The sequence below is a fragment of the Nannobrachium achirus genome, assembly GCF_963921795.1.
Source record: "Nannobrachium achirus genome assembly, chromosome: 12".
Lineage (NCBI taxonomy): Eukaryota > Metazoa > Chordata > Actinopteri > Myctophiformes > Myctophidae > Nannobrachium > Nannobrachium achirus.
Genome location: NC_137832.1, coordinates 14,464,537 through 14,481,933, shown reverse-complemented (window position 1 = coordinate 14,481,933; position 17,397 = coordinate 14,464,537). Strand labels below are relative to the sequence as shown.

The following is a 17,397-nucleotide window of genomic DNA, read 5'->3' as shown; positions in this document are numbered from 1 at the left end:
CTCTAAACTTATTTGCCTTTTTTTTTTTTTTTTTGAAAAACATTGTAATACTTCAAATAGATTTGGGGGGTTTACAAAATCCTCTTATGAGACCTATTTTGCAAACTGCTAATGAAGTATTCAATCAATCAATCAATCAATCAATCAATCAATGAACATTCTGTGAAAATGTGCAAACAATCTGCGAAAACAGCTGATCTACTATTAGAAGGGGAAAAGCAGGGAACCAAGTACAGACCCTGGGTCAAAAAGTAGAGCGAGAGAGAGAGTGAGTGAGTGAGTGAGTGAGTGAGTGAGTGAGTGTGTGTGTGTGTGTGTGTGTGTGTGTGTGTGTGTGTGTGCGTGCGTGCGTGCGTGCGTGCGTGCGTGCGTGCGTGCGTGCGTGCGTGCGTGCGTGCGTGCGTGTGTGTTTGTGTGTGTGTAGTCAGAGGTTAAAATCTTACCCCAACTCATCCTCTTCTTCCTCAGCTCAGATCTCTTATCTACCATCAGGTCCAAGTATTCATACTGTATTTCACACATCAACAGACAATGATAGTCAAACTACATCAAGATGTTAACAGACTGTTCCTTAACATTGGTTGGAATTAACTTTAACTTCCTGTAATTCCAAAATAAAAGACTAAACAGATCAGGACCTCACTAGGTATAAGTGAACAGTTGAATGCAAATAGAACACTGTTAACCTCATGAACCCTAGCTTCACTATTCTGGAACAAACTTTCTGTGAAAATAGCAGATCTACAAGCTCACACTGAGCTTATAGATCTGGGGAGGGACCGTAGAGGGACCAAGACCAGACCCCCGTTGAACGGGGTCCCCCAGGGCTCTGAACTAGGCCCAATGCTTTATTCTCTCAACACCAAATCTGTTTGCTTAAATAACCGATCTAAAAGCTCACATCAGCGGATTACATTGTAATTCATTGTAAGCTTGTAGATCCGCTATTTTCGCCAAATGTTCACCTCAGAATAAGGACGCTGGAGTTCATGTGGTTACCTGGCATCCCTATTTGACATGTTATTGTTTTTTTTTTGTTTTTTTTACAGTTAAATGTTAGACATGTATTTGGAACAGTTACATTGTAGCTCATGTAGTCATTAGAAAATGTAAATAAATGTCATGGAGAGAATATTAGGTTCTTACCCTGATGTTAGCTGACTCATATGTGTTCCTCTCTGTCTTCTGTGCATCAGTCACCAGGTCCTTAATGTCCTCAGCTGGGTCTCCTGTTGACGTGGCCGCTACACTGCTCAACAACACACAGAATGAAAGAGACAAAGTCAGACATCAGATTCAACTCATCATTCAATAAGTGATAATTGTTCAGCTGGTCTGGGGTATAGAAGATGGTGAGAACACATTGTATTGGTTCTGCTTTCTGTGTGATGAACACTCACAGCAAGCAGACACGGAGGACACGGTAGGCCTGTGGGAAGTCTTTATGCCAAGACTTCCTCATGTCTGCTGCAGAGAGAGGGAGGGCTCTGATGGAGTCCCAGCTGAGAGAAAGACAATGATAGAAAAGACAAAGAGACAGAAAGAGGAGGTAGAAATAATGAGGAACACATTATTGTTGATATTATGTCATAATATTCTACTACATAACTGTAAAGGTTGAAAGACGACATAACTGTGTGTGTGTGTGTGTGTGTGTGTGTGTGTGTGTGTGTGTGTGTGTGTGTGTGTGTGTGTGTGTGTTTGTGCGTTCATGCGAGCGTGCGTAGGTGCCTGCCTGAAAGCCTGTCTGTGTCTGTGTGACAGTATGACCACAAACTGTCACTGTTTGGCCATTACCTGCCTATCAAGGGTGCACACTTGTAAGGTGGGGTGCATGGACAAATGTGACTGAGCGTGGCTGAGCGACAGTCATCTCGCATGCCTGAGTTTTTCACTAGAGCTGAAATGTTTTTTTTTCTCTAAAATGTGATAAAGCCACACCAGCATCTCATAATATCGGGCTACATTTCACTTAAATGCCAGAGCTTAACTCTGCACGTTTTAATTTTAATCTTAATTAATGTGAAGAGAAAATCATTCCTATTGGCCGTGTAAGTACACACACCAAATTTCGAGACAGTACAATGTTGCAAACTGGAGTTAAAGCTCAGCCAATAGGAAGATAGGAAGAGGCTTAAGAGGGGACGGGGCTTAAGTAATAAGTCCCTATTGGCCGGTTAAGTCCAGACACCAAGTTTCAAGACGGTGCCATGCTGTGAACCGGAGTTATGGCTGTTTAAAGCCCAGCCAATAGGAATAGAGGGGGCGGGGCTTAATCAATTACAGCTCGTCCCTATTGGCCCGAAAAAGTCCACAGTCGTGTGAGCGCTTTAAAGTTTAAATCACGGCATTACAGGCAAAAATACATAAGAATCAACAGAGAAAAGTTTGGTAAACCCTTTAATCATTTTTTAAATAGGGTTTGTCCTGTCATTTCCACCCATGTTACAAATAATTTGACCCATGGGCAGAAAGAACGGCAAACTTTTCGCAGTTGATCCTTATGTAATTCTTCCTGTAGAATCAATTTCTGCAAAGTATATTGTTGTATTGTGCATAATTAATGAGATAATTAGCATAATTAGTCAAATATGCTAATTATCTAATTAATTTTGCGCAATATAAAAATGTATATTGCAGAAATGGATTCTACAGGTAGAATTACATAGGAATCAATTGAGAAAAGTTTTGGTGCACCCTTTAATCAGGTTTTTACATGTTTTGCCCTGCCTAATATGACTAGATAAGAACATTTCTTTTTTTTAACATTAGCATGTTTAGCATTAGCTTTAACATTAACATAGTAGCTTTAGAGTTTTTAGCATTATCATTAGCTTTATCATTTTTAGTATTAGCATTTTTTGCATTAACATTAGCAGTTTTTGCATTAGCATTAGCATTTTTTGCATTAGCTTTTCTAACATTAGCATTTAGCATTATCATTTTTATCATAAGCTAACATTAGCATCTTAGCATTAGCATTTTTTGCATCAGCATTTCTAACATTAGCATTTAGCATTTGTATTATTAGCTAACATTAGCATTAGCATTTCTAACATTAGCAGTTTTAGCCAAATAGAGTTTCGGCCAATCAGAAGAGAGGGCAGGGCTAAGTTAAAACATTTAAGGTGAAGAACTCTGAAACAAGTCAAATGACACCACCCACAAGTTTGTACGACAAACGGTTGATGAGTTATAGCCAAATAAAGTTTCGGACAATCAGAAGAGGGGGCGGGGCTAAGTTAAACCAAATAAGGTGAAAAACTCTGAAACAAGTCAAATGACTCCACCGACAAGTTTGTACGACAAACGGTTGATGAGTTATAGCCAAAAAAAGTTTCGACCAATCAGAAGAGGGGGCGGGGCTAAGTTAAACCAATTAAAGTGAAGTACTCTGAAACAAGTCAAATGACACCATCCACAAGTTTGTACGACAAACGGTTGATGATATATAGCCAAAGGTTTCGGCCAATCAGAAGATGGGGCGGGCTAAGTTAAACCAATTAAGGTAAAGAACTCAGTAACAAGCTAAATGACACCACCCACAAGTATGTACGACAAACGGTTGATGAGATCTGTAATTGTTTAAGCCCCACCCTCTGCCTTCCTATTGGCTGGGCTTTAAACAGCCATAACTCCAGTTCACAGCATCGTACTGTCTTGAAACTTGGTGTCTAGACTTAAACGTCGACCAATCAGAAGAGGGGCAGGGCTAAGTTAAATCAATTAACTCATACAGTGCCATCCGGCCACAAGGGGTGCTAGAGTGCCAGAAATTTCTCCATTGACCTTCTTTATAGCTTTCGTCGACCCTCTCCCAACTGGCTTGTGTTTTCACTCCGGTCAATCCTATGGGTGTCCAGAGGAGGAAGCTAGCTGACACGTAGCCAAAATGCTAACCCATTTAGAAGCCCGATCTAAAGCTATTTCAGCCGCAAAAAACTTTCTCTTTGGGTCTGGGGACACAATCCGGAGAAAATCCTGTCTAAAGATGTGATTTATTATTGGAGTGGGCGGCGCGATTCGGCCGTTAGCGCGAATACGGCCCGTGGATGGCCGAGTCTAAGTCCCGGCCAAGGATGGACGTCTAGACCGGGGCTTCGTTGAGGCCTCCGATAAAATAATTCATTTTATTAAATATCCCGGACATGTTCGGGATAGGCACCCTGGAATACGTCGCGCCGCCTACAATGAACATTTGGTGAACATTGGGGGGGGGTCTAAACTTTATTTTAAACCATTTTCAATGGAATAAATCGTCGGAGCATCTAGCGTCTCTCGTTGGTGAGCGCTGGGCGAGCCGGGACCACCCACGTTGCTCCAAGCAGCTCGGGGTAAGTAAAATAGCAAATAAAAAATTGTTTTTGATCCCGAATATCCCGAACTAGTTCGGGATAGGCACTAAAAGGGTTAAGGTGAAAAACTCTGAAACAAGTCAAATGATACCACCCACAAGTTTGTACGACAAACGGTTGATGAGTTATAGCCACATAGAGGAACAATCGAGTTTCGACCTTACAGAAGAGTGAGCGGGGCTAAGTTAAACCAATTAAGGACAAGGACTCTGAACAAGTCAAATGACACCACCCACAAGTTTGAAAGACAAACGGTTAATGAGATTGAGATGGTGCCATGCTGCAAAGTGGAGTTATAGCTGTTTAAAGCTCAGCCAATAAGAAGATCAATTACAGCTCTTCACTATTGGCCAGAAGAAAGTCCAAAGTCTTGTGAGCATTTTAATGTTTAAATCACGTTGCTAGGCAAAAGTATGACAGAGTAATGTGGCGCCAAAGTTTCTGTTTTTGATTGCCCCATTCAAAGTCAATGGGGTTTTTGGGCATAGTTTTTTGCGAATTATGTCGCAATGGTAATGTAGCAGGATGGGCGTCGGTTCCCACTGCCCATCCTCCTCCCACTTGTTAAGGGCCTGATTGATAACAGTATTTAGATGGCATGGCTTTAGGGTTGCCAACCGTCCCGTATTGGCCGGGACGCCCCGTATTCTGACTGAAAGAGGTGCGTCCCGTAAGGGACGTCGCTTGTCCTGGTAAAGGGACTATGCACATAAAATATATATTTTTCTGTGTGTGCGCCAGGCATCGTCTGCCTGCCTTTGTGTGTGTGCTGTATGTGAAGGGCTCTAGGACCCTGGGGGTGCCTCGTCACGTACGTGCGTGCTGCGTGAGTCCTTGTGTAACATGAACTCAGCTGCTGTGCGTTGTTGAATGCGAGCCAGCGCGGGCGACACAAAACTAAAGTTGCAACTAACATTTCTCTACCGAAAATAAGTACCTGCATGTGAGATGAGGTTTGTTAGCCAAAGCTCGTTTTGCCCCAAAACTGTGGGATATTCTGAAAGAATGAGTCTCTTCTGCAGCAGGTGAGCTGTGTGTGTCTGTCTGTACTCAGTACTCTAGCTGTATGTGGCAAAATGCTATAATACTATCTATGGGTTCTTGAGAATCTGGATGTTGAAGAGCTCCAAGCAGATTTGTTCCCCCTTTCTCTGTAGCAGTATATTGTTGAACAGTGGTTCCAAAGCATTTTAGCCCAAGACCAAAAAGAGAAATGAAACTAGTGAAAATAGCAGATCTACAAGCTCACAACACATCACTATGCACAGCTGTTGTGAGCTTGTAGATCGGCTATTTTCACTACTTCTTAAATATGTGTTTTCTAATTAATGGAATGTCTTAGATTTTCATTTTAGTTCATAAAATTACTAAATCATGAAAACAAAATGTAGGAAATAAAAAATTAAAGGACCCATAAAAATAATTCTGTGACTCACAAATGGGACCCAGTGTTTGGGAACCAGTGTTGTAGACTATGTACAGTAGGCCCTATGCCTCAATTGAAGTGTATCTTAGTAAAATGTAGGTCTACATGGCAAGCCATGGGTTTATTATAGGCTAGATATATCTGGTGTATGGTTGAAGCATTTAATTTCCTTATGATTATGATATGTATGCGATGTTACAGTCAGTGTAACCTGATGCAGATGTAGCCTGATGCAGATGTAAGACCTGTTGTGTTTGTAATGTATTGTGTGTTATACTGTAGGTATAACTGTCTGAGTGTCTGTGACTGTACCGTAGGTATAACTCTCTGAGTGTCTGTGACTGTGCCAAAATGCAGTTTTCTATGCATTTCAGGGCGTGTTGAGTCTGTTGACCCCCCTCAAAACACAATTTGTTTTTCGGCCACCCACCTTCGGCGGGCGGCCATAAGGTGTCCCTTATTTGAGTCTCTGGGAGTTGGCAACCCTACATGGCTTTCTGCTGAGAGTCAGATGTTTGTCTCCCTTGCTGGTGGTGGACACTGGAGGTGTCCCCCAGCTCACGCTGGCCTTCTGGCTTCAGCTACACTGGCGTCTTGCTCAATGAAGGTACGTTTCCCTTGTTTTACTACTCTAGCCACAACTTGTATGCGCTGTATTGTAAACTTGACCATGACCGCTTGTTTGTCATTTTTAGCTAACGCTACAAATGACTCTTTCTGGAGCTCCTACTCTGGCTTGCGGTGCTAAATCGCCATGCACACCAGGTAGGTTGGCGGTCTTTATTCTCCAGAATAGTGTATTCATTTGGTGTCCCCACCAACATGAATGTAAACGTGGGCTTTATTTATATTGCAGTTCACCTCTACCCGGTGTCTGCCGCTGTGGACAGTGACATTGTGTGCGCTGCCCAAGCAAACGTGGTAGGTTAATTGTGCATCTCTCAGTCTCTGTCTCTGTGTCTATGAACTTAGTATGTAGTATAATTTACATGGCCGCTTGTTGCCTTGCCATTTCAGGGCCGGTGGCAACTGCTGTTTTGCTTTCATGGTTCTACTACTCAGTCAACCAACAACTCTGAACAAATTCCGGTTCCCGCTATTCTTGAATTTCCTGCGAAGACACAGCACTCATGGTTGCATAACCATTAAGTGATTTTATCCTGTACTTGAAGCTTTTGGGTTAATGTCATGAAGTGTATATTTCACTGCAAGTCTTCTGATACTGTCATTTCTATTTCAGGCCAGGTGCTGGGGCTCCTCGTTTGGGGGCAGGTGATGGCCAACCCCCTGGTAGTGGTAACTCACTTTTGCTGTGTTTTGCTATTTTGTGTTTGGTTTGCTTTGATTGCTGGAAGTGCCACTGCCGTGGGTGGGTCGCCCTGCCCCTCTTCCCCTCCCCCAGCACTGGCCCTAGATGTTCAGTACTTTTATTGTGGACTCACCATTGATGACACTGCCCTATTTCTGTTTTATTGTTGAACCATGTTGAACCCCAAAATCGAGATACAGAATTAACTTCATGTAATTAATAAAGAGATTTTGTACTTTTGTTAAACCATGTTTCTGCCTGCCTCTGTAAAACAAACTTGTGTGCTTTTCATATCAGTGTTAAATGGGAGTAATTCTATAATATAATATTTCCGGGGGCGCAACTCCCCCGGTGGCGTTATCTGGCAATAACTTAAATATACCACTATGCCACAGTAACACGGATCGGAAAGAAAAGTAATAGCACACCATTCCCGGCCAAGCCACACATTTGATGTATATTGGTGGCGCAAAACAGTTCTACATTATAATCATTTCAACATGAATTAATTCATTGAGTCTATCAGTTGAGGATCAGACAGAAAGAAACAACAGACAGAGAGACAATGTTACCTTGTGGATACGATCTTCGTCACATAGCAGTATGAGGTTCTGCATCTTAAATCCTTAGCAGTGTTCCTGAAGCCACAGCCTCTACATTTCCAGTCCTCATAATCAGTGGATGGTTTTGCTGGTCTTTTTGTCCTGGCAGAAAAACACAGACACAGAGTCAAGTTAGTTCTGGATAAATTACACTATTTAATATTTATATTACATAATGAATGAATTAAAATGATGATGACACGTGGAAACCAGCATGTAACATGTTACAATGCTTTTGACCCCTGGGAGATGGATTGCTGAGGTGGAGCCACACCTACCATTGTGGTCAGTGGTGTTTTAGGTCATACTATATATAATTCATGGGTTAACAACCGGTGGTGGTCCGTGGACCACCAGCTCTCTCTCTCTCTGTGTGTGTGTGTGTGTGTGTGTGTGTGTGTGTGTGTGTGTGTGTGTGTGTGTGTGTGTGTGTGTGTGGTCCAAAAAAAATCAACCTTTGTCAGCTTTTTTTTTCACAGACAACATAAAATCAGGGCAATCCCTTACAAAACAAAACACAACAAAACAAAACAAAACAGAACAGAACAGAACAGAACAGAACAGAACAGAACAGAACAGAACAGAACAAAACAAAACAATATGGAGGCGGGGGAGTGTTCCTCCATTTACCACGTCTTCCATTTCCAGTTCATCATCAGTACAATGCAATATTTTAAAGCCAGGTATAAAGACCCAGTTTTCACCCTATCCTATTGGGGGGTTCTGTCCCACTGGGACTGCCCTTTCAGGAGGATCCGGGAGATTTCCCGTGGGAAATAGTTTAGCATTGGGGCCCATTCTTTTTTAAATGAGGCTTCATTGCCTCTGTAGACTGCACACAATCTCTCGTGGGGTAGTACCCCAAAGATCTCCCTATACCAGAGTTGTATGGTTGGGGGATTATCTTTTATCCAATTAATCAAATTGCATTTTCGGGCTGAGAGTAGGAGTTTCAGAATCCGAACCTTTCGTGCTGGTTCCAGAAAATCGCGTATCGGAGATGGAGATGAGCCTTTATAATGTGATGTCACAATGAGTCAGCGCTTGCGCCGGTTTCCTCAGAAACAGCCTGTCAACAATCATCTCCGCAAACGGAGATTCCGAACGTTCGGTAAAACTGTGTATCGGGTCGGGTCGAGGCCCGGCACTGCACTCCGCGCCGCGGCGGGGAACACCCGTGCCGAATCTGAAGCTGGTGGGACGAACAGTTAACAAGGGTTAACTGTACGTGCAGCTACCTGCCCTCTGAATGACCCGAGTCCATACGTCACCCCGTAGCAGAGAGAGAGAGAGAGAGAGAGAGAGAGAGAGAGAGAGAAAATGGCACGAGCTGGTTGCATTGATTTCCATTCTACGGTACTCGGAAACATAAAAAGGGCTTTATCTATGAATGAGGTGAAAAGAACGCCAGGGAAACAGAGATCTGATTGTTTTCACGGCGACACTTTACCGCCACGGTTTGGATTTTAGTTTCGCGAGCGTTTGTAAACAAATGGATTTTCTTCCTCAATCGTCAGCGGACACCCACGTGCACACGCACGAAGCTTCCGAGGCTCTTCAAAATAAAGCGTGAGTGAACGGCGGCAGCAGCAACAGCTAGAAATGTTAGAAACCTTAGCAGCCCATGTGTTAATGCAAACCCCATTATACCTGTTGTAATAGGATCTGTTTTGACCATCTGTTTGCCTGTGTCCATTTATGCCCACATATGGAGATATCTCTCTGTCTACGTCCATTTTATGCCCATAAATGGAGATCTCTGTAGGACCCGTTTTTGACCATCTGTTTGCCTGTGTCCATTTATGTTCATATATGGAGATATCTGTATCTGTCTGTCTGCATCCATTTTATGCCCATATATGGAGATCTCTGTATCTGTTTGTCTGTGTCCCTTTATGCCCATCATGGAGATCTCTGTATCTGTCTGTGCCTCCGACTGTGTTGCAGACACAGTGCCGGTTCCCCCTTTAACAGTTCTCGAGATACGCGGATTACAGACAGAGAGACACGCACGAACGCACGCACGCACGCACGCAGAGACTTGTCGCATTTATAGAGAGATAAGCTTCAACAAACTAGTTCACATGAATGAACATGAACTAGATATTCGATTGGGTACATATCTATCTATAAATGCGAGAAGTCTCTGCGTGTCTGCGTGTATGTAATCCGCGTATCTCGAGAACCGTTCGTCCCACCGGCTTCAGATTCGGCACGCGCGTTCCCCGCCGCGGCACGGAGTGCAGTGCCGGGTCTCGACCCGACCCGACGCGCGGTTTTCCCGAACCGGCGCGAAACGTTCGGAATCTCCTTATGCGGGGTTGATTGTTGACATCAGGCTGTTCCGGAGGAAATCGGCGAAAGCTCTGACTCATTGTGACATCACTTCATAAAAGGCTCTGACATCACGTATGCCACATGAGTCAACAAAAAATCTCTGTGAGTGTGTATGTATGTATGTAATCCGCGTATCTCGAGAATCGTTCGTCCCACGGGCACGCGCGTTCTCCATATATGGGCATAAAATGAAGGAGGCACAGACAGATACTCCATATATGGGCATAAAATGGACGCAGATAGACAGATATCTCCATATATGGGCATAAAATGGACCCATACTATAACTGCAGTGATCTCCATTCTCCATATATGGACATAAAATGGACGCCGACAGACAGACAGACAGATACAGATATCTCCATATATGGGCATAAATGGACACAGGCAGACAGATGGTCAAAACGGGTCCTATGAAAACAGGTATAATGGGGTTTGCATTAAAGGGCGGGGCATTCATTCCCTATTTACATTGTTCCGAGTTGGCCAGGTCGCCGACTAGACGCCCGAAGGCGGCCCAGCTTCTAGTATTTTAAATGGGCAGAATTACAATTAAAATACATTTTACGTTGAGGGCGAGGCTATAGTTCCTCAATTTCCTGGTCAGTGCGAGTCAGCCTAGGTGCACTGCTCTCTTTCTCTCTCTTTGCCCTCTACCTGTTTCAGATGATTAATCTGCCCTCTTAATTAATCTGCCCTTTTCGGGGGAAAACCCCTGTTTTGCAATGTAACCACTGTACTTTTTTGTTACTTTTTTTATTAACTCATTCTGTGCCAAATGCCAAAATGGCTCCAAGGTAGCTGTGCCACGGTTTTGTATGTTTTTCTTTATTGCGCAATCAAAATTTTTTTTTTTTTTTTTTTTTTTTTTATAATTTTTTCCCCCACAGAAACAGACACAGTTGTTGTGATTCAGTGGCAAAAAGAATTTTGTCAATCAGACAAATGGTTCCAGAGATAGAGCTGTTTGAATGAAAAAAAGTGTCCATCCACTAGAATGAACACACATTTTCTCAATCAGCTAAACGAGGGAGCCAACACACAAACAGAGAAAAGCATCTCTCTGATCCCAGGTCATTTTGACATCTTTTTAAAAAAAAAAATGTTTTTTTTTTTTTTTATACAAAAAACTCAAAAGACGTCAAAGACGTCATTGGCACTGAACGCCTTTGCAAAAAAAAACGTCAAGAGACGTCATTGGCACAGAATGAGTTAATATCACGTAGATGTTTTTCTTTTGGTACTTTAAATAGCAATAATGAGGCTATGAAAAATCTTGTTTTTATAATGGAAGTGAAATGTCTTCCCTGGCTTTTTTGTCCCACCTTTTTTGACTTGACAAAGGGTGAATTATCAGACTTCATATTTATGTATCTTTAGTTTTGGCTCCTCCCACATTTCAGTAGCAATAACAAACAGTTATAGGCTAAAGAAAAACAAATGCACGCGTGGAAAAATCCATTAACTGCTACCTGCAAAAACAAATGCTTCATAGACAGAACCTCTAGACGAAAAGGCCTACGTTGCATTTCATACAGTGCGATATTTTTTAATGGCCTGCCCATCGTCCCTGGCCCTTATCAAGATGAACAATTTCATATTATTTATTATTATTATTTAGTCAGTTTTAGTTTGACTTTTCACCTCTCTCTCCATTATGCAGTCCAAATGATTGCGGTTCAAAGGCGAGAGCTCTACCGACTGAGCTACATTGTCATGTTATAGTGTGGCGTATATTGTGGAGGATTCACATACTGTGTGAAGTCAGGAGGTTTTCCTTTACAGCTGGATGGTCTGTCAGCTCCGTCCTCCTCTCTCTCCACTGACTCATTTGCACCCATCTTTAGGTCTTTATTAAACCTGTCAAAGTTACAGACAATTAAACAGATCATAAAACAGGAAATGCTGGATACATGAGCACAAGGCATGAGTGTCATCCTGCCTGTTGAAGCTGTTATACGGATATGTAGCTATAAACATGTATAACACATAGAGTTATAATAAGAATAGAGAGGACACAGATATCCCCGCCCGTCCACTTGCATTGAGTTGCTCACCCAGCGCATGAGGCGTTTTCACCCCTCCTTCCGGCTAGTAAAACCGTGACGTAGTGGGTCTACTGTGACGCGTTTTGCGTCATAGTTTGTGTTCATGGAGGCGCTTCATGAACGAGCCCTTCCGGTATGAACGCGCGTCAATACAAAGAAGCCTAGACGCGCGTTCATGTGAGTAGACCCAACTGCAGTACCTCAAAACGGCCAACATGTCCATTTGGTTTCACGGCGCCCCCAGGGTTCTGGGGGCTTGGTATAACATAGTTCAAACATATTCTTCTAGTTCATAGATCACACAACAAAATGTCACTCACAGCTAGGGATGGGTATCGTTTTTACGATTCCGGTTCCGGTTCTGCTTATCGGTTCCGGTTCCTAACGGTTCCTATTTCGGTTCCAAAAACATTAACCACTTGAACCCCAGACTCGCCATTTCTAGGGGGGAGCATTCTGTGAAAATAGCAGATCTATATGCTCATAACGTGTTGTGACATGTTGTGAGCTTGTAGATCTGCTATTTTTTGATGACGGTTTGGTGTAGAGCAGGGCAGGAATTTCATGGAGGCCATGAAGGCCTTGGCCGTCATTGCCCCTCAGTTTGGCCTTGTGCCCCTCCAAAAATGTCATGTAATGTGGCCACAGTGGCCTTAATGGCCCTGCCCAGCTGATTTCTTTCTCCTCTGTCTCTGTCTTGTCAACATGTACTGTAGACACCAGTGTCTTGTTGAGTCCCCATTTTAATCCAATGCAGTATCTTTGATAATGTGCAGGGCTGAGCATAAGATTATTTTATTTGATGGCCTTCCTGAAATTCCAGGCCTGGTGTAGAGGGGAAAAGACTAGAGCAAGGGTCATGTTTACTAAGTATTAAGGGTTTAAGTGGTTACATTTCTAAAAATACACATGAACATGAATCCAATCAGAAGAGATCATGTGAAAACAATCAAACAAACACAAACAATTGACACAACAATGATGTAAAGTGGATTAATACAAATAATAAACAACTTCAATTTAGAAACAAGACCAAATAATAAACAGCTACCCTTTAGAAACAAGTCCAAAACATAACTGCAAGCAGCGATAAAGTGGCCAAGCCAGGAAAAAGTAGGAAAGCAAAAAAGCAGCAAGGGGAAGAAAAGCAGAAAAAGCAATAAAAGTGGGAAAAGAAATCAAAGAAAAACTAGAAGCAGTGTTCCTCCAAGAACAGGTCTCCGGCAGGTCAGGTAGGTTTTTTTTGGCCTCCTGGTGGCGCTATAATAGACCAATATTAAAAGGGTGCCACGTGTTCTTGGGCCCATTTGTACAATAAGTAATTCGACGGTGTAGTCGACAGTTCCAAAAGGTGCTCTCATATTATGGAAGGAAAACGGGGCCAAATGTGTCCCAGCACCCCCAGCAGCTAGTCATCTCGGGGACTGTCATTATTCCCTGTAGCCAAAATGATTTTTTTTTTTTTTTTTGCTCTTTTTTTTTTTATGCCACAACAGCATCTCATAATATCTAGGCTACATTTCACTTAAACGCCAGAGCTTAACTCTGCATGTAAATAAGACTTTTTTTAATTAATGTGAGAGATCGGTACATAATTCTGTTAGTCCTCCCAGTTTATATTAGCTAAAATGCTAACTAGCCAGCCTTTGTTAGCCGTTTGTAGCCAAATGCGGTAATATCGGGACTCCATTACTTAGCGAAGCAACCCACAGTATTTATCCCATTAATTTAATGCCACGTGTGTTCCAAATGAACAATTATTAACCACGTAATGTATGATTTTGTGTATTATTATTTATTATTCTTCCGCCGTTCTTGACTTCCGCTGTTTCTTCTTCTACGCTGGTGAAATGATCCTGGAGCGGCCTGGAGACGTCTGTGACGTATGCTCCGGTGCGGAAGCTTCCTTTGTCACTGAGTTAGCTTAGCATTGAATAGATCAGTGTCGTCCTAAACTATCTAATTCTAACGTTCAGGGTGTTTGTTTTTTTGGACAATAAATTGACAGCCAAGAAAACATGGATGGAATGCAATCGTTCACTCGCCGTCGGAAAGTTGACTTTAGAGTAGACTATTCTGGTTGACTGGCTATGAGTGGCTAACGGCTAACGCTAGCTAGCGTTAGCTAGCGCTAGCTGCAGCGCTAGCTGCAGGCTATAAACAAATAAAACGTGACCCAACTCTATTGTTGCTCTCTTCTACAAGCTCACAACGCGAGGCGGTTAAGCCTGTAGATTGGTGTTTTATTATCAGGTCAAATAATCCTTCTGGCTGAAGTTACACAAACACTGATTATGCTACATTTAGCACAGTTAGCCCTGTTGCACACGTAATAGGTTCACTTCAACCTCGTGTTGAGCAGTTAATCCTATTTGCTACGTACGTCTACAAAAACCTTCATATTTCAAAGATAACGTGCTTACTGAAGTCTCACAGATGTCACAGTATGGTACGCTCAAGCAGAATTACCCGTATCTTTCGTATTGTTTAATAAACTGCATTTTAATCCGATCAGATGCCATTTTCTGTTGTTTTTCAGCCATGCGACCCCATCGGTTGCGAGGTGTACTGCACTTAGATACATTAATACCTTTTTAAGGAAACGACGACCGATCGGATTAAAATGCTCCTCATTAAATAATACGATCATTACGGGACATTCTGCTGGAGCGTACCCTATGGTGACATCTGTGAGCCTTCACTAAGCAATTTATCTTTGTAATCTGACCGTTTGTGTAGACGTATGTAGCAAATTGGTTAAACTGCTTCACGGTTGGCGCACTGTAGCGTCTTTACATTTAGCCCAATAATGCTTGAGATGCTGTTGTGGCATTATCTTTTTAGAGAGCAATAACTAAAGTTTAAAACATACATAAACCACTTTAGCCCTATGTTATACCAAGGCTATTTGAAAATAGACGATCTACAAGCTCACAACGCATTGCGGTGCGACGCGTTGTGAGCTTGTAGATCTGCTATTTTCAAACATTTTGTACTTTTACTTTTGGTACTTTAAGTACATTTGCATACCAATACTTTTGTACTTTTACTCAAGTACATTTTTTATTCTGGACTTTTACTTGTAACAGAGTGATTCTACATTGCAGAATTGATACTTTACTTTATTATAAAATGTTGGTACTTTTTCCACCACTGTGTAAACGTTTGTGTTCTCATGCCAATAAAGCTTCTTTGAATTGAAGATTGAATTGAAGATTGCTCCCCATGTGGCGGAGTCAGGTCATTGCAGGTTAGAAATTTATTTAAAACTTGAATATCTCAAAAGTACTATTTCAGCATGGCATCATTCTATAAGCCATATCTTCAAAACTGTTGGGTCAATCTCCACAACCAATATATCATTTTGTAGCTATGATCCCCAGCTTTCAAATGAAATGAAAAAATGAAAATGAAAAAAATTGCAATGACTGGCTCCTGGGGAGATTGGGACACAAATGTTTTCATCATTCATCCAAAAAAGAATTGTGAAAAAATAAAAAAATAAGTGAAAAAATAAGATTTGAACCCGAAAAAAATAAAATTTGAACCTGAAAGTCTTGAATTTCGATTTTGAACTTGAAAAAAATAAAATAAATGTAACTTTGATTCGCTTTTTTAAAGGTGATACACCATGAAATTTCACTTTTCCTATTTTAAAACCTTTTTTTGGGGTCCCACTATAGCACCTTCTATCCTCACAAAGTCCCATTTCTGACCGTTGTGTCTTTCTCTGGTTTTGGGAAGGCGGAGGTTAAAAGCATCCCACGGGTTCTCAAAACAGGCTGTCCAGATTTGCTGCCGATCATGACGTCATCATCGGCAACCCCCCCCCCCCCAGCTCCAAACTAGAAGACGCAAGATGTCAAAATTATGTTTGTTTGTTGTAAAAAAAAAGTTAAAAAAAAATAAAAATAAAAAAAAGTTTTTGAGAAAAAACAAGTATTGAGAATAGGATATTCCTCTATGTTGCTGTATAAGCTTGTTTTATATGCACTGATGTGACTATGTGATATGCCTGAACTTTCCAATAAAAAATATGAATGAAAAGAAAATCCAGACGGCTTTCACTGCAGCTGAGCAGCCAAATTACCATGACAACGCAAACACACGCGTGCACGTTGCAGCAACACAGCATTTCACAATTGCCACATCCATTGACTCACCAAGCTGGTATCTGCTGTATGTCTCGTTAAACAATAATCCATTTCCAGGGTCGGCTAGGCAGCCTAGCCTAGCAGGCTAGCTCCAAACAATCCACCGTCTTTTAATGACTTCTAATCGTTGTGAACTGTCCAGAACCGGGGGTTGTCTTCTGCTTGCTTTGGTCGCGCTACCATGTTAAACTGTTAAACAACTAATTTCTAATCTGTAGTAGGCTATTAGTCCAGTCTCGTTGTGGATGCTCCTCCACTGTGCTGCAACTCCAACTGTGTCACTTTCCCTTTGAACTTTGCGTGAACCCTGAGATTAACCCTTCAACCCATGGAGCTGCTCTCTAGATGCAGTGTACTGTAGCATAGATGGCTGGATAATAATATTCCGTTTATAATGGTTGGAATATGTTAGAAAGAAAACTATAACTATAATCGAAATGAAATAAATATTAAAAAATGTTTTTTTTTTTATTATTGTTATTATTTTTAAGACGTTTCGTGTAGTGTTTGGTTGGGGTGCTTATCTGCACACACAAAGGGCAGAACTGCGCCACCCCCCCTCAGGCCAATTTTATACTGCAGCTGAAAATGCTCTGAGAGCCATTCAAAAATGAGAGAGGATCTCTATTCAGGAGTGGTAATTTAGCCTCAAACCTTTTGAAAAACCTTTTTGGGACATAAACAATATGACATAAATACTTTTTAAATGCATGGTGTATCACCTTTAATACTTTTGAATACTTTTTTTTTTTTTTTTTTTTTTTTCATTTCACTTTAATATATATTTCGATCTTGGAGTCCTTTTCTTCAGTTGTTTTTTATTTATTTATTTCAGATTCAGATCTTATTTTTACGGATTTTTTTTTTTTTTTTCGGTTTCAGATTTCTTTTTTTTTTCAGTTTCAGATCTTATTTTTATGAGTTCAACTTCAAAAGTTTCAGGTGCACTTTTGGCCCCGTTTTTCCGTGGGGGCGGGGCCTCAACTGAGAGGGGCGTGGAATCATGAGTGACAGGCCTCCCGGACCCAGTTGTTGCCATGTCCGCTTATTATAAGCACTTTATTATTACCATTATTATTATTAATATTAATAGTAATTCTTCATCTCCAGAGGCGAGGGGCCGGTGGCCAACCGAGGGGCCTCTGGAGTCGGGGTCCGATCACCCG

The 17,397-nt window shown here is 41.7% G+C and overlaps 1 protein-coding gene across 1 annotated transcript; it reads right to left on the bottom strand.

Annotated features, from left to right (window-relative positions):
- Positions 1 to 204: 204 nt before the first annotated feature.
- Positions 205 to 16,408, bottom strand: LOC308295413 (uncharacterized protein; the record flags this gene model as incomplete). The annotated part of the gene is made up of 7 exons (XM_080738468.1): positions 16,241 to 16,408; positions 11,785 to 11,889; positions 7,663 to 7,794; positions 1,401 to 1,502; positions 1,147 to 1,249; positions 444 to 507; positions 205 to 239 (listed from the first exon to the last, which is right to left on the bottom strand). The coding sequence occupies exons 2-7, from the start codon at positions 11,868 to 11,870 to the stop codon at positions 205 to 207; spliced, it is 522 nt and encodes a 173-aa protein (XP_080594594.1). The 5' UTR covers positions 11,871 to 11,889; positions 16,241 to 16,408.
- Between the last annotated feature and the right edge of the window lie 989 nt (positions 16,409 to 17,397).